Raw genomic sequence first — 14,946 nt, forward strand, 5'->3', positions numbered from 1 at the left:
TGTGCAACTTGTCCCCTTCCAAGTTCAAGAACCCCAGGTGAAGATCCTTATCCTAGAAACTCTCTCCTCCTTGGGCCCCAAGGGTACCACAAGGACCTGGGCAGGCCCTCCTCCCACTTCCTGGCTCTGTCCCTCAAATGTTGGCCTTTCTCGGGCTCCCCACCCTCTGGTCCCCCCTCTCCTCTCCTTGACCACACACCCACTGCCACGGCCCCAGCTCTGGCGGTCCGGTGGTCGGCCAGCTGACCAGGTCCGGAATCTGTCCCAGCCCGAGGCCGACTCACTGCTGAGCAACAAAGACGCCCCCTAGGATGTCTCTGGGGACTTCAAAGACATCATAATGGCGTAGGGCCTATCCTCCCCAGATCACCAAATTCTCTGCATTTCCCACCCCAGTGAATGATGTTCCCCAACCACAACCGATGCTAGAAGTTGTCCAGACGGGAGCACCCTCCAGAGGCCCCCTCCCCTTCATCGCCTTGTCCCTCAGAGATCTGTCCATTTCACCACCTCAGTCTCTCCCCTCCACCCGCAAACCTGCACCTGCACCCAGGCAGGTTGTACTCCCTCACCCCGACTCTGAAATAGCTTCCTCCTCCAGCCTGGCTTCCTCTGATAAATCCTCCATGCACAGCCAGAGGGCTCCTCCAGAACCAAAAGCCTTCCGTGGCTTCCCACCGCCTTCCGACAAACTCCCTGGCTTGACACTGAAGGCCCTTTGTGTAAGTGCTCTTGGTCAGCCACATCTCTATCCACACAACCGCCACCTCCAAACCTTGCTTGCTAGGATACACTTCACTGAAAGTTTTTCTGCACACCTACTATGGGCAGAGCTGATAGAGCTACCATGGCCTAAAGAACAGACAGGTATTAATGGAATGTGGAGCCTGCCCTCAAGGAGCTCATAGTCTAGAAGGTGAGGAGAACAAGTCAGGTACAAAAAGCCTTGTAGACGGTACAAGAAGAGGGCCTAACTGGACAGTGAACATGTGGCAGGGTGGACGGGAGATAGGGGCAGGTGTATTGATCAACAAGTATCTGCCAAACAAGTGAATGGGTGGATGGTCGGGAAGGGGGGAATGAATGCAAGAATGTAAAGGTTAGGTAGATGGATGATGGGTTGATGGGCAAATGAATGGATGAAGAGATGGAAAGATGGATGGATGGATGGATGGATGGATGGACCGAAGGACTCGTGAGTGGGGAGATGGACGGGTGGGTGCATGGGAAGGCAGTTGGAAATGTGACATTCTAGTAAATGGCAGCTCCGGGATTCAAACCCAAGTTTATATGACCACAGGAAACCTTCAGGTGGGGACTCAGCACTGTCCTCTCTTCCTCCTTCAGAGACTCCCCCTCTCAGTCCCCACCCTCCTTGCCCCAAGACCCATGCTGTGCCCACACTTTCAGAGCTTCAAGAGATCCCAGGGACCACCTAGGCCAGGGTTTTTGGCATTTAGGACCTGATAATTCTTTGTCGGGAAGCTGTCCCATGCATTGTAGGATATTTGGCCTTTATCCACTAGAAACCAATACAACACCCTCCCCAAGTTGTGACAACCAAGAATGCCTCCAGACATTGCCAAATCTAGGGGCAATATCATCCCAAGTGAAAACCACTGATACAGCCTAACCTCCCCCACCCCACAATTTTATAGACGAGAAAAATGACACCCAGAGAGGGGTGACCTGCCTGAGGTCGCGGAGCTTGCACTTAGCGGAGCCCAGACTGGACCCTGGGGGACAGCCAATCCCCAATCATCTCCTCACTCAACGTAGGGGTGCGGCTGAGAGCCTCTCCTGCCACTCTCTGGGGGGGAAGCCAGGTGCGGACCTTGGGTACCCTACTCTCCCCACCCCCACCCTGGCCCTCTCCCCGCCAACACCCCAAGCCCTCGCATTCCTATAGCACCTCGCAGTCAGCCGAGCCTTCTCATGCCTTCTCAGACAGATAGAAACTGTCGTCCAGAGAGGTCGAGCTGTCTGCTCAGCGTCACACAGCAGGAAGTACCAGCGTCGGGATTTGAACTTGGGCAGAGAAGGGGGAGACCAGAGCGCAGCTCCACAGGGCAGACGGGGCCAGAAGTGCGGAAGGCAGCCCCACGGGAGAGCTGGAGTGAGATTAGCAAGGAGACATTCCAGCTGATTAAAAAGACAGATCGATTTCTCTCGGAGAGAAACAAACAGGGCCGTTTGTCTCCCAACAGGATGGCGAGGCGGTCCGAGGGAGGTGGCAGGTCAAAGCTGGCTCCTGACACAGACGCCGAAGCCCAGGCAGGATGGACGAATAAAAATCCAATCATGTTTTAAATGCCCCCAGGAGGGGGCTGACACTTCATTAGCCAGCCAGCCCTCTTTCTAATTCTCCTGCTCACTATCAATTACAACTAGCCCCGCGGTCAGCTCTCACGGGGCTGCGCACACCCTGGGCTCCCGCCCAAGCCCCCCTCAGCCGCTCCGGCCCTGGACAAACACTCCACCTCTCTGGGCCTCTCTAAAGCTGTCTGAGGGGCTGGGAAGATGGAACGCTCCCCCCACACAGGTGGCCCATAGTCACTGCCAGTGCCCTCCCGGTGCAGTCTTCCCCTTTGTCCCCCAAATCTGGACCCCAGGTGTCCTTCAGCCCCCACCCCGTTCCTTTCCCAGCCCACACACCAGGCTGTTACCAGCATCCCGGGTGACCGGGTGACCGTAGAGCCCTTGACGAGGCACTTTCCTCAGCGGGGCTGCCAGCCCCCTCCCTCCACCTCTTGCCCATCAGACACCCTCCTGCCCTGGCTTGGAGGCCTCCTTCTTCATCAGAAGTTTCCTGCAGCATCCCCAGTTTGGACAGACGGACCACTCCATCCTCCTGGTGGCCACGGCCTCCCGGAGGGTCCCTCCGCCCAGCCTTTATCCCACTTTGCTTCACAGGAGTATGATGTGGGTCTGGCTCTGCCTCACCCATCAGGCTAGGGACTCCTCAGGGTCACCACTGAAGATCCAGGCCTGGTATTCCGAGGCTCCACCCAACATGGCTAAACAGCCCAAGGGCACCTCCACTCAAGTGTAGAACAGTGGCCAACACTGTTCTGAAGCTGAGCTACAGAAAACACTTGTTCAGTCAATCAATCGATCGATCATCAACCATCAATCAACATTTGCTTCAGGAGTCTACTGCTTGGTCTCCAGGCCTCTCTTTCCCTCAAGCATCCTCCATTCTGCTCCAGGAGTGACCATTCTAACAAATGAATTTACTCATATCCCATCCCTGCTGGACACCCATCAATGGCTCCCCAGTGCCCGCAAGATCAAGAACAAGCTCCAAACTGGCATTTGACACCTGCTATCCAGCACGTGCCTCACCCTGTTCCAGCCACACTAAACTCACTGTTCTCTATACTATTCTCTCTGCCTGGAACACTATCCCACAACTGTGCTTCTGGAAAACTCCTACTCATGCAGCAAGACCCAGGCCAAATGCCCCCTCCTCCGGGCAGCCTTCACCAATGCCCCCAGGTTGGATCAGAGGCAGCTTCTTCACCCACAGCTCTCTTTACACAGAAATCCCCATGTGAGGGGCGCCTGGGTGGTTCAGTCGTTAAGCGTCTGCCTTCGGCTCAGGTCATGATCCCAGGGTCCTGGGATCGAGCCCCACATCCGGCTCCCCGCTCTGCGGGAAGCCTGCTTCTCCCTCTCCCACACCCCCTGCTTGTGTTCCCTCTCTTGCTGTGTCTCTCACTGTCAAATAAATAAAATCTTAAAAAAAAAAAAAAAGAAAGAAATCCCCATGTGATGGTACCAGAGGTTGCCCTGAGGGTCAGGCCCTCTCTGGCCCAGCCAGACTCCTCCAACTGGCTGTCCAGCCCACCCTGCTGACCAGTCGAGAGTGTGACAGCCCCTCTGGCCACCAGAAGCATCCCTAGGGCACAGCTCGATGCTGACTTTTACTTCTGAGAAAAACAAACCTTCTCTACACCAGATGGAGGGAAACGGACAATTTCCCAGACACGTGTTGCTTCTTCCAGCAACACTGGCCACCCATCTGGGCATTCTCATTAGCCCCAGGCTGAAGGAGGAGGGAATACCCTTCCCTAAAGAGCCCCTTCCCCAGCCATGAGCAAGCCATCAGCACCGGCAGGTCTGCCCTGGCTGTCTGATTACTCAACATGTGCCCCTGGGCAAGGCAATGCTCCCTTCCGGGGCCTCAGGCTCCCCAGCTATAGAATGGGGGTTAGCAAACTCCCGGCCCTGCCACCTCATGGGAGTTGCTGAGAGAATCTGAGAGGCCAAGGCAGGCGGGGAAGCACTGAACGAACCGGAAAGCGAGACAGGAGCCCATCAGTGCCAGGCCCAGGCTGGGCCACAGAGTGAAGTGAGAGCCCCAGGCCATGCTCTCTGGGGCCCCACTCAGATGGAGGAGACAAAGCCAGCCACAAACAATTCCCCTGAGGCAGGAAGAAAGTTGTAGGATAAAGAGGGGTCAAGAGAGGAAGGAGCTGGGGATCCTGGAACACTCCCTGCCGGGAGGGGCCAGGCAGCTGGGCCTGGGGGGCCGGTGGGATTTGTCGTGGAGGCAGGGAGCGGGCATCTGGGGGGGGGGCAGACCCAGCAGAAGCCAAGGCAGGGAAGGAGGGCATGTCAGGAAACATCAGCACTCGTTTGGGCTTCAGAACAGGAGCATGAAGGGAAGAAGCAGGAAGGTGGCTGGAGGACAGACCAGGGGGAACCATGGAAGGACCCAAATCGAGCCAAGTGATACTATTCTGGGGGTGACAGGGAGCCCTGGGAGGTGTTGGAGTGAGGAAAGAATGAGTGAACAAATGAAAGAAGGCAGGCAGGGAGGGAGACAACAGCCCCTCCTGGGCACGCAGCACTCTGTGGGTGACAAACCCCTTCCACACAAGGGGGCCCCAGGAGCCCCTGAGGAGGAAGGTGAGGGAGGGGGCAGAGACTGGGTCCAGGGCGGAGGTGACTGCCCATGTGGCACAAGTCCAGGCTCCCGGGTGCTCTCTTCACTGTGCAGGGGAAGGAGGGCATGCCCCCTTGTCAGTGGGCATTTGGGGTGAGATCCCAGGAGCTGTCTATTTAGACAGAAGATGGAAAAACTCAGCTGTTCCCAACAGCCCAGCCACAGGGAATGGGCTCAGGCCGGGGGGATGGAGGTTAGATTAAGGCAGGGCTTCCTGATAGTTAAAAACCCTGAGAAGGGTCCTAGAGGCCTTGATCTGGTGCAGCAAGACTGAGGGAGCATGCCCAGAGATGGGGGTGGCCCAAGTGACTGTATCGGACATAGGGTGATGGGAGGGGGTCTTGCTGCAGGTGACTACCCCCTTTTATCCTCCACCACATTTGGGGCTCCCCAGACTTTCTCCTCCTCCCACTGCCCACCCTTCATGCCTTCCCTCCCCGAGAAGCCAGCACACCCCATCCTCACCCACCACCGAGAGCCTCTCTCCCTGGCAGCCTGGCCCACAGGTTTCTCAGACCATCGTCAAAGACTGGGGGCCCAGGTGGCACTACCTTCAGGACCCTTGTCAGGGTCCTGCCACCCCAGGTGACTCCCTACAGCTTCCCCATTGGCCCCAGTGTGCCTACAGCTGCCGCTCGGCACTTAACTGTTGTAGGAGCCCAGCCAGGGCTTGTCCTGGAATTGTCACTTGACCTCCTGACATTCCCAACTGGGGGTTGCTATGGCCCCACCTCACAGATGAGCAAACAGAAGCTCAGCAAAGGCAAAGGCCTCTTGGCCAAGAAGCCAGGAGTAGGTCTGCATTCACACTCATGCAAGCCACAGTCCCTGGGGTCACCGGAGCCCTCTCCCAACACCAACCCCAAGGCACCAACCCCTGCACCTGGACCCCCCTCTCCAGGCCCCACCAGCGCCCTGGGCCACCATCATTCCTCATCACCACCCGACAGGTGCCTTCTTGGGAGGGGCCGCCGATCGACGTCTCTCCCAGGGAGTCAGAGTCACCTTCCCTTGCACAAAACGGTCATAGCTGTCAAATGATCTTGTCAAATGATCTCATGAATGGGTGAGAGACAAACAAGAGCCCATTCACCTCCAGCAAACATGCTGAACCCCCAGAATGAACAGCACAAGGCTTGAGCTATGATGAGACTGTGGGCCCTGCCCTCTTCCTGCCCAGTGACCGGCAAGGTCAGAGGGTCTGCGCGGCTGGGGTCTCAGCCAGCTGGACTTCGAAGCAAGAGCAAGCAGGGGGCCGGAGCCAGGCAGGGGACCAGAAGCAGACAGATGAGAGCCCGGGCCACAGCCACAAGCACAGAGCGAGGGAGCCCAGCCACAAGGAACACAGCGCTGGGTGCTCCCCAAAGACAGCACTGAGATGCTTTCCAAGGAGGGCTGGAAGTGGGTACCCCACCAGCCCCTTCCCAACCTCACTGGCCAACTCTCCCATCCTGCAGACGGGGAGACCGAGGGTCGGGGGGGTGGGGGGAGTGGGGGTGACGGATCCAAGGTCACAGGCAGCTGGTGTCTCCTTCGTCCCAGCCCAGCCCCGCAGAGGCCACCTTCACAGCCCACTGGCTTCCCACCGTGTATGCGCCCCGGAGTGCACCCAAAGGGAAGGGGGCTGCACACCTTTCAGGGGACGGCCCCAGGCAGGCCACAGAGGTGGCTGCCAGATGTAGATGCCGAAACCCAGGGAGACCCTCCCCGCTGCCTCCTGGAACTGCGGAGCAAATCTCCCCGCCCCGGGTGGAGCATGGAGAACCGGGCGCTTCTCCAGATTCGGCAGGTGGCTGCAATGTCCTGGATACAAGCTGAGGCTGGGGATTCAGAGAAATCGAAGTTTTCATCCCAGCTCTCCTACATCCTGGCTGTGCGACACGGGGTAGAAGTTACTCAACCGCTCTGAGCCTCACCTTCCCTGTGTGGGAAATGGGGCTGTCACAGCCCCTCGGGGGGTGGCTACAGGTGTCAAGACAGCAGAGAGTTGAGCACCAGGAGTGCCAGCCCTCAGTATCACCCCGAGCCCCTCCCCTGTGCTGGACACGCTGCTGGATGCTTCCAAGGAGTCATCTCTAATCACCTGTAAACGTCCCTTACAGAGCCGGGAAAAGCAAAGCTCAGGGAGGGAAAACCAGAGCAAATACAGCCCCCCACGGGCCCTTCTCCTACACGCAGCCGGGTAGGCTCCCAAGAAAGACTCCCACATCGAAGCCGGGGGAGGAAATAGGTAGGTTTCCAGCTGATGGGTCGTGCTGCGGCCGACTGGCCACGTGTCCGGGGATGAGGGCGTGACAACCGAGGGCGTAACTGGCACAAATTTCCCTAAGTAACAGAGATCGATGATTTTCCCTGGAAACAATGTCCTCTGAAGGCGTTATGTGCTGTCTAAAGGCTTGATGCCTAACGTCTCGTTGCATCTCCCACGAGCAGAGCGTTTGCTCGGTGATCCGTGAGGCCCGGTGCACCTGTGAGCGCAGCTGATAAGTGTGATAACCACATGGGCGGCAGTGTCTCTAGTCCTCAGAGCTCCATGTCCTCACTCGCCTTGCGTACTGCCTGATCTTCAGTGCACTCCTGAGAGGGGGGTACCACCACCCCCATTTGACAGCAGGGAGCACAGGCCTCAGAGAGGTTAAAAAACTGGCCCATGGGGGCGCCTGGGTGGCTCAGTTGGTGAAGTGTCTGCCTTCGGCTCAGGTCATGATCCCAGGGTCCTGGGATCGAGCCCCGCGTTGGGCTCCCTGCTCAGCGGGGAGCCTGCTTCTCCCTCTCCCTCTGCCCCTCCCCCCTGCTCGTGCTCTTTTTCTTCCTCTCAAATAGATAAATAAATAAAATCTTTAAAAATAAAAAAACTTGGCCCACGATCACACAGCAAATAAGAGGCAGAATGAGCCCCTGGGTCTGTCTGACTCAGGTCCCCAGCATTTTCCACATGCCACCTACCCATGAGTCAAACAGCGGGACCAATCCCCCAACACTTCAGACCCGGAGACTTCCCAGCTGAAACCCTGGCTGGCGGTGTGTTGTTCAAGGCCCAGACCCGGCAGGGAGTGGTGCGGACATCTGGGCGAGCAGCCCTTTCCCACCCGGCTCACCAGCCCAGCTCTCCAGCTCAGCTCAGTCCCAGGAGCCTCTTCTGGCTCTCCAGTGAGTCAGGTGGCGTCGAGCTGGGTAAGGAGCCGAGTCAGGGAGCACCAGGTTTCAAAGGACAACTGGCTCTGAGCCAGGGCCCCTCACACAGCAGGGACTCTAATGCTCAGGACAGTCTTTCTGAGCAGACCCTGCCATCCTGCCCTGCCCCGGCCCTGGGCCTGCTGGGCCTGATAGCTGCTCCGGCTAGCCTGACCCTGATGCCAACACATCCATCATTCCTTTGGGTTCTGGATGGGAAGCAGAATCGTGCAGAGTCTGGGGATAGGAAAGGTCATTTATGGTTGTCACAAAGATTCGGGGCCACTGCCTCCTAATATTTAGGGACCAAGAACACCAAATATCCTGTAATATGCAAGACAGCCTGGATCACAAAATACTGTCACACTCAAAATGGCAACAGTGTCCCCACTGAGGAGCACCTGCCTAAGCATTGCCCCTTCCTGGAGCTCCCTCCCAAGGAGGAGGCAGGGGAAGGGAGGTTTCTGGCCAGGGAAGAATCCTAGAGCCCTCAGCACCTGATCAAAGACACCCACATACACACCAAGACCCTAAAGCCCGACCTGAGCGTACCTACAGTCAAGTCTCTGATCCAGGGCCCCTGCTGACACTCACCAAGGTCACCTGGGCCTGCATTTGCAGAGACCTGCCTTGGCCTCCCTCCCACGGGCCCAACTCAGGCTATGAAATCTGAGCGCTGAACCATCCTATTCACAAAGCCTAGAATCTCGCGTCCTTGGATCCAAACACGTACCATCGCAACTGCCAAATCTCAGACTCACGCCTTCTTTGAAACACAGAACTTTACAGACTTTGAAATCACAGAGGCTTGGAATTTGATTGTCCATGAGCCTTACATTTAAACTCTGAACCCTGAGACTCAATCACAGAAGCTTCTAGTCCGAGAGTCCCAGACCTGACACTTCTGAGGCCGCTCCACTCTAGAGTCATCAGATCTTTGGTCTAGAAGGGAGCTCAGAAGCGAGGCAGTCAGTTCAGGCAGAGACCTGAATCACCTGCATCCTTCACCCCAGCCTCAGCAGCCTCTCTCATGGGGCCTAGGGAGCCCAACATGCTCTGAGCAGCAACCAGTGTTGGGGAGTCCCTCCTGAAGGAGGGGGCTGAATTTGGCAGCACTCCTCCCCCAGGCGGCTTCCACACGCTTGGACCCAGGCTCTCCCTGAGACAGAGGAGGACCAAGTCCTGCTCTGACCAGGAGCGGGACCCTTTCCCTCCCCTTCTGGGGGCCAGCCCCACTGTTGCTCCCACCCCCAGGCTCCCACATGCACTGAGGGTGGAGCCCAGGGGGATGGTGAGGACAAAGGCCAGAGGACCCCAGGGACTCTGTTTTGCCCAACACACCAGAAATGTGGCAACCTAGAAGGGTCTCTGTGGGCTGCCCAGTGACCAGGGCCCAGAGTACCTAAGGTCAGGGGTAAGGCCAAGTATGGCTGGCACCCCAGGCTCCCAGGGCTGGAGGAGGCCCTCTCATCCAGGCCCCTCTTCTTAGGTAGAGGCACTGAGGCTCAGAGAGAAGGAGCTGCCCAGAGTCACACATCTAGTTTACGGTAGACGGGACTCAGATGCGCTCTCCATCCAAGGGCTTCTGAGACACTGGGGCCAGCTTTGGGCTGCATCTGCCCAGCCAGATGCTCCAGAGCCTGTCAGAGGGTGAGCTGGGTCACACTCCCAAGCCAAGATCATCTGAGCCATGCCTCTGCCTCCAGCCCAGCCCAGATCTTGACTGTCTAGACCATATGAGGCTACTTTACCAGAGAGGTAAAGTAACTTTCCCAAGGTCACACAGCACCCAAATGGCAGAGCCAGAATCAGCCCTAGTCCCACCCAGGCTAAGTACCTGTGACATGGTTCCATCGTCTCCCTCATCTTCCAGGGAGGCTTTCTCTTCCTCAAAGGCCCAAAGCTCCTGTGGTCTCCCTTTTCCTGGCCTGGCCACCCCCCAGCTCACATGCTCCTAAGGTTTCCCCGACATACTGTACTAAAACTGTTCCCATGGATGGTGACTGCGTCCCCCACTCTTGGCAGCTCCTCAGGGCAGACCAGCTAGCTATGTTTCTCTATCCTCCACGATTCCAGGGCTGATGTCAGTGAGCGCTGGGTGAACAAACTTATTGAACAGACCCTCTAATCATGCCTGAAACCGCCTGAGCTGTCCTACAGAAGGAACACCTGGCATTTGGCCCTCCATCCAGCTAACAGCACCCAGAACCACACTCCGCCCACTGCAGCAGAGACCCTCCAGTTTCCAAGGTCATCACCCAGCCCTTCCAGAGCAGGGAGGCCAGCAGCCCTGGGCTCTGCATGGCTGCCTCCCCCAGCCTTTCGGGGGGCCACCTCACCACACCAGCTGTCATCCCGGGTAGCCCAGGGGTCCAGAGCTGGACTCAGGTGCTACTCAGCGTGGCCTCAAACACTGGCAGAGACTCTTTTGCTTGGCGGGCCCCCAAACCCAGAGGCCACCATGTCCAGGTCCCAAAGCCTCCTCCTCACTGGCCCCCAGCCCCCAGCCCAGCCGTGATCCATTTCCACGGCGCAATGAGCAGTCAGTCTTTCTAAAACACTGATCGCTCCACATCACACCCTGCTGTAAATTTCGCCTGATCCCGTTGCCCTGAGAACGTCGGCCAGCTCCTCACTCAGCCCTGCGAGCCTCCCTCTCCCCCTCCCCCTCCACACTGGCCCTCCCTCCTCCACTCCAACCACAACAAACTGCCTTCAGTTCCTCTCTTCTCCAGGCCTTTGCTCCTGACACACCCTCCTCCCCACCGCCCTCTCCACCTGACTGCTCACTGCTGGAGACTCAGCTCAGACACTGCCAATATGCGCCCAGTGAACACTGAAGGAGCATGCGCCGGGTGCCAGGCACCGTGCTGGGGGGCTGGGGTCCAGCAGCAAACCAGACAGGCTCGGTCCACGTCCCGCTCACCTGACAGGACCCTAGAGGAGGCAAATGTTACATTCAGAATGCCACAGCTAGGGAGTGACAACAAACAGAGAGGCCAAGGGGGAATCACGGTAGGCTGCTCTGAGGAGGAGACACGCTGTGATGTGAAGGATGCAGTGAAGGATTCTGCCAGGTGAAGAGAGCAAGGAAAAGCATTTCAAAAGGAAGAGCCTGTGCGAAGGCCCTGAGGCGTGCAAGAACACAGGAGAAGCAGCTGGTAAGAAGTAAGGTGGCCCGGTGGGCTGGGTTAGGACTTTGCGAAGGGTCCAAGGCAGGGGCCGGCCAACACGAGCAGTCCAGGGGCAGCAAGTGGTGGCCGGGAAATCTGTGAGGAGGCTGCTTACTGCTGCCTCGGGGTCCACGCTCACAGGGTCCCCATCAGGCTCTCATCACCCTTGTGGCCACTGTCAGGCAAACGGCCCAGTCCCTGGGAGCTGAGCCACGAGTCAGGGTCTGACCTAACTCGGCATCCCCAGTGCCAGCGCAGGCCTGGGGCTCACACCTGAGGACTTCCTGAGCCAGCCGGGCACCGGACCAACCCCCGCAGTCGTCAACAACTTCCAGAACGTTCAGGTCAGCAGGATGCCAGGTCCTCATCAGTCAGCCTTCCGTGCCCCGATGTTCCCCCAGACCCCCCATCTGAGCTCACCAACCACCACCACCGCCGTGGCCTCTGAACCAGAGGGCAGGCAGGGCTCCGTCAGGGAACAGCTTGGCCCCCCACACACACAAAGGATATGGGTTACACACCATCTTGATGCACCAGTTCCGGGGGCTGGTGGTCTGTCGCAGACAGAAGAAGGCAACAGGGGCCAGGTCCGGGTGAGGGACTTCAGGATCAGCTCCATCCAGGGGCTCCTCCAGGCCTGGAGGGGAGGGAGGGGCGCTCTGGGGCCCCAGCTGCTCCGTGACTCCAGGTTCAGCTGCTGGGGCAGCGGCAGGGGAGGAGGGCGGTGGGGAGCTCTCAGCCTCAGCCATGTCTGCGCTGAGCAAGGAGCCCTGGGGGAGGAGGAAGGGCAGCACGTGGCAGGGGCTGCCTGGCATCCACCCTCCCAACCCGCCTTCCCTCACAAGGGGACACAGCCCAGACAGCCCATAGGCCCCTCGCCCGCACTCTGCCACAAGGATTAGGAGAGAGCTGAGGGCTCCGATGCACCCGAGTTGGAATCCACTTCCAGGGAGGGGTCCTGGGGCAAGTCTGGTCAACCCTGCGCAGCCTCAGTTTGGGGAGATGAAGAGTGAGAAGAATAAAATCTACCTAGAACATAGTTATGGTATCATTTGGGTTTTGTTATGTTTTTATGAGACTACAGTTGTATATTTACTACATAGTCAAAGACAAGAAAATTTGCAAGAAAAAAAAAGGGAAGTTACTATAAAGTCAGACATCATCACCAGCTTGACAGGCATTAACAAAGGAGAGGTTGGAGGGCTGTGAAGCTGGACACCAAGGGAGTCGGGCAAGCCAGGAGGGAATCACGGTAGGCTTCCCTGAGGCAGTGACCCCTGAGCTGAGACCTACGATGGAGCCCAGGGATTCCCCCCTACCACCTCACAAAGGTGAGAACTCAGGCACCCTACACATCAACCTCTTTGCTTTACAGCTGGAGAAACTGAGGCCCAGAGAAGGGACAGGACAGACACACAGCCCGGTAACAGCAGAAGGAAAGCGCCACCAGGGCTGGCTTCCTGGGAGTGTGACCAGTGCGGCCACCCAGGGTTCCATGCTCAGAAGGGCCCTGCTCTGGGTTTAATGCTCGGCTGTCACCAACTTGAAATTCTTCATAATTTGTGATCGGGGGCCCCCACATTTTCATAGCTGCTCCTGACCACAGCTCAGGGGGACTTGCACATCCCGGTCTCCACTGATGCTTCCAACAACCCCAGGAACACTCCCATGCAGCTGGAGAAACAGACCCAGAGAAGGAAGTGGCCACCGAGGCTAGGGCACACTCCCATGCCAGAGTCCCAGCACTGGCCCTCCAGATTCGGGGATGACTGACCGTGGCCTTGCGTGGCCCCCTCTACACAGCCGGCCAACGGTGAAGGAGGAAGGACAGCCACTCGTCAGGGCCTGCCCCCTCCCCACCCCATCTGAGAGGCCCCCGTCCCTGAATCGTCACGCCCTGGGGTCTTCCCGGGCCCTAGGACCCTGACAGGGCCGGGCTGGGCAACGGGAGTTGGAGAAGGAACCTGAGCCCCGGGGCTCAGCGCACTGCTGAGCTGCCCAGAGCTGATGCGTTTGGACATTTCTCTGGCTCCCAGGGGCAACAGGCGGGAGTTGGCACCTCCTGCCACTTTACCCGGCTGGTCAGGGAGGCAGAGTTTTCTCCCAAGCTCCAGGCTTTGCTCCTGGTTCCAGAAAAACAGCCATGGGCCTTACATAAGCTTTCAGGCAACTCGGCCTGCCACGTGTCAACCCCTGGGCTGAAAAACATCCTCCCTGGGGTGGTTCCGGGCCTGCCCACCGCAGCACCAGCCTCTGAGCCCACCGTGCCTCGGCCGGCCCCTCGCTTCTGCCACGCTGGACCTCCTCCGGTCCTAGAGCACCAGCTGCCTCCTCCAGACCTCTGCTCACACCCTGCCCCCTCCCCAGAACATCCTCTCCTCCAGCTCGCATGCCCTGTTCCCCCAAGGCCTGACGATGCATTCATCTGTCCAGGAAACATTTCCTGAGCACCTACTATGTGCAGGCACTGGGTCGGCGCTGCAGCTATGCCAGTGGATGAGGCAGACTTGGCACCAACTCTCATTCGGCTGATGCTCCAGCAAGGGAGAGAGACACACGAGTCAATGAATTTCTCTCCCTCTGGGTTCCAGAGCGCTTATCACCACCAAACATACCGTATAATTTATGTATTTGTATCTTTATGATTTAGCACCTATCTGCCCAACCTGAAAGAAGGTGGTAGGAGAGCAGGGACTGCGGTCTGCTCCACTCACTTGCTGCACCCCCCCCCCAGTGCCACGACAGTGCCAGCAACATACTAGGTGCTCGACAAACAGTCGTTGAATAAATTAATAAAATGTGCTGGGAAGTAAACAAACAAGGGAGCAAGATGGGAAAGCACCTTGTCGAAGGAAAGAGACGCCGAAGATAAAAATAGGAAGCAGAAGGCCCCAGCCATGCCATGCGTGATCTGTAGGACGAGCACTCCAAGTAGAAGGAACAGCATGTGCAGAGTCTGGGAGGCTGGAACGAGCTTGGTGCATTTAAGGAAGAGAAATGAGGCCAGTGTGCCGAGCCGAGGGCAGGAAGGGGGTGAAATGGAGTGTTGGGCAGCCCTGCTGTGACCCACGGAAGGAGCTTGCGTTTTATTTCAAGTGCAACAAGAAGCCACAGGAGGGTTTTATGCAGGGAGTGGTGTGCTCTGGTCTGTGTTTTTAAGCCAGCCCTCTCGAGGCTGAAGGGAGAGTGAGTGGACAGGCAGGGGTGGGGCAGGGAGGGCCAAAAGGAGGTGGGAAGGATGGGTTGGCCTGGCCTGGGATACTACTGGGGGTGGGAAGAATGGGGTGGATTTGAGACATGTTTTAGAGGCAGAAAAGCCTGGCTCTGCATTGGCCCCAATGCCACCCCACCCAGGACCACCAAAACCCTTCTTGCAACCGCATGGGTGCAAAGAGTTGCCATGGCCTCTAGAACCACACATGACCACCCCTCTCCTCGCTCTCAGCTCCACCGACTCTGTCCTAACTTGTTTTTTGCCTCACTTGGCCCTGTTTAAGGCTGTCACACTGTTGTAGTCCTTTGTCCTCACACCTCTCCAGCCTCACTGTGGGACTCCTAGAGACCACTACTGCCAAGGCCACCAGCCCCAACCCTCTCCCCATGCCCACCCAGCCTCCACCCTCTGACCTGCGCCCCAGTGCCCACCCA

At 57.9% G+C, this 14,946-nt stretch overlaps 1 protein-coding gene across 1 annotated transcript in view; it reads right to left on the bottom strand.

The window, feature by feature from the left end:
- The window catches only part of CACNA1I (calcium voltage-gated channel subunit alpha1 I), a 116,314-nt gene that overhangs the window by 93,549 nt on the left and 7,819 nt on the right, over positions 1–14,946 (bottom strand). Inside the window, exon 2 of the mRNA XM_025881969.2 lies at positions 11,809–12,068. Within this exon, the coding sequence (XP_025737754.2) occupies positions 11,809–12,047 (239 nt within the window). The 5' untranslated portion in view covers positions 12,048–12,068. The remainder of the gene's footprint in view (positions 1–11,808; positions 12,069–14,946) is intronic.

Source organism: Callorhinus ursinus, unplaced genomic scaffold (assembly GCF_003265705.2).
Source record: "Callorhinus ursinus isolate GAN/ISIS: 27379988/994484 unplaced genomic scaffold, GSC_fseal_2.0 scaffold48, whole genome shotgun sequence".
Lineage (NCBI taxonomy): Eukaryota > Metazoa > Chordata > Mammalia > Carnivora > Otariidae > Callorhinus > Callorhinus ursinus.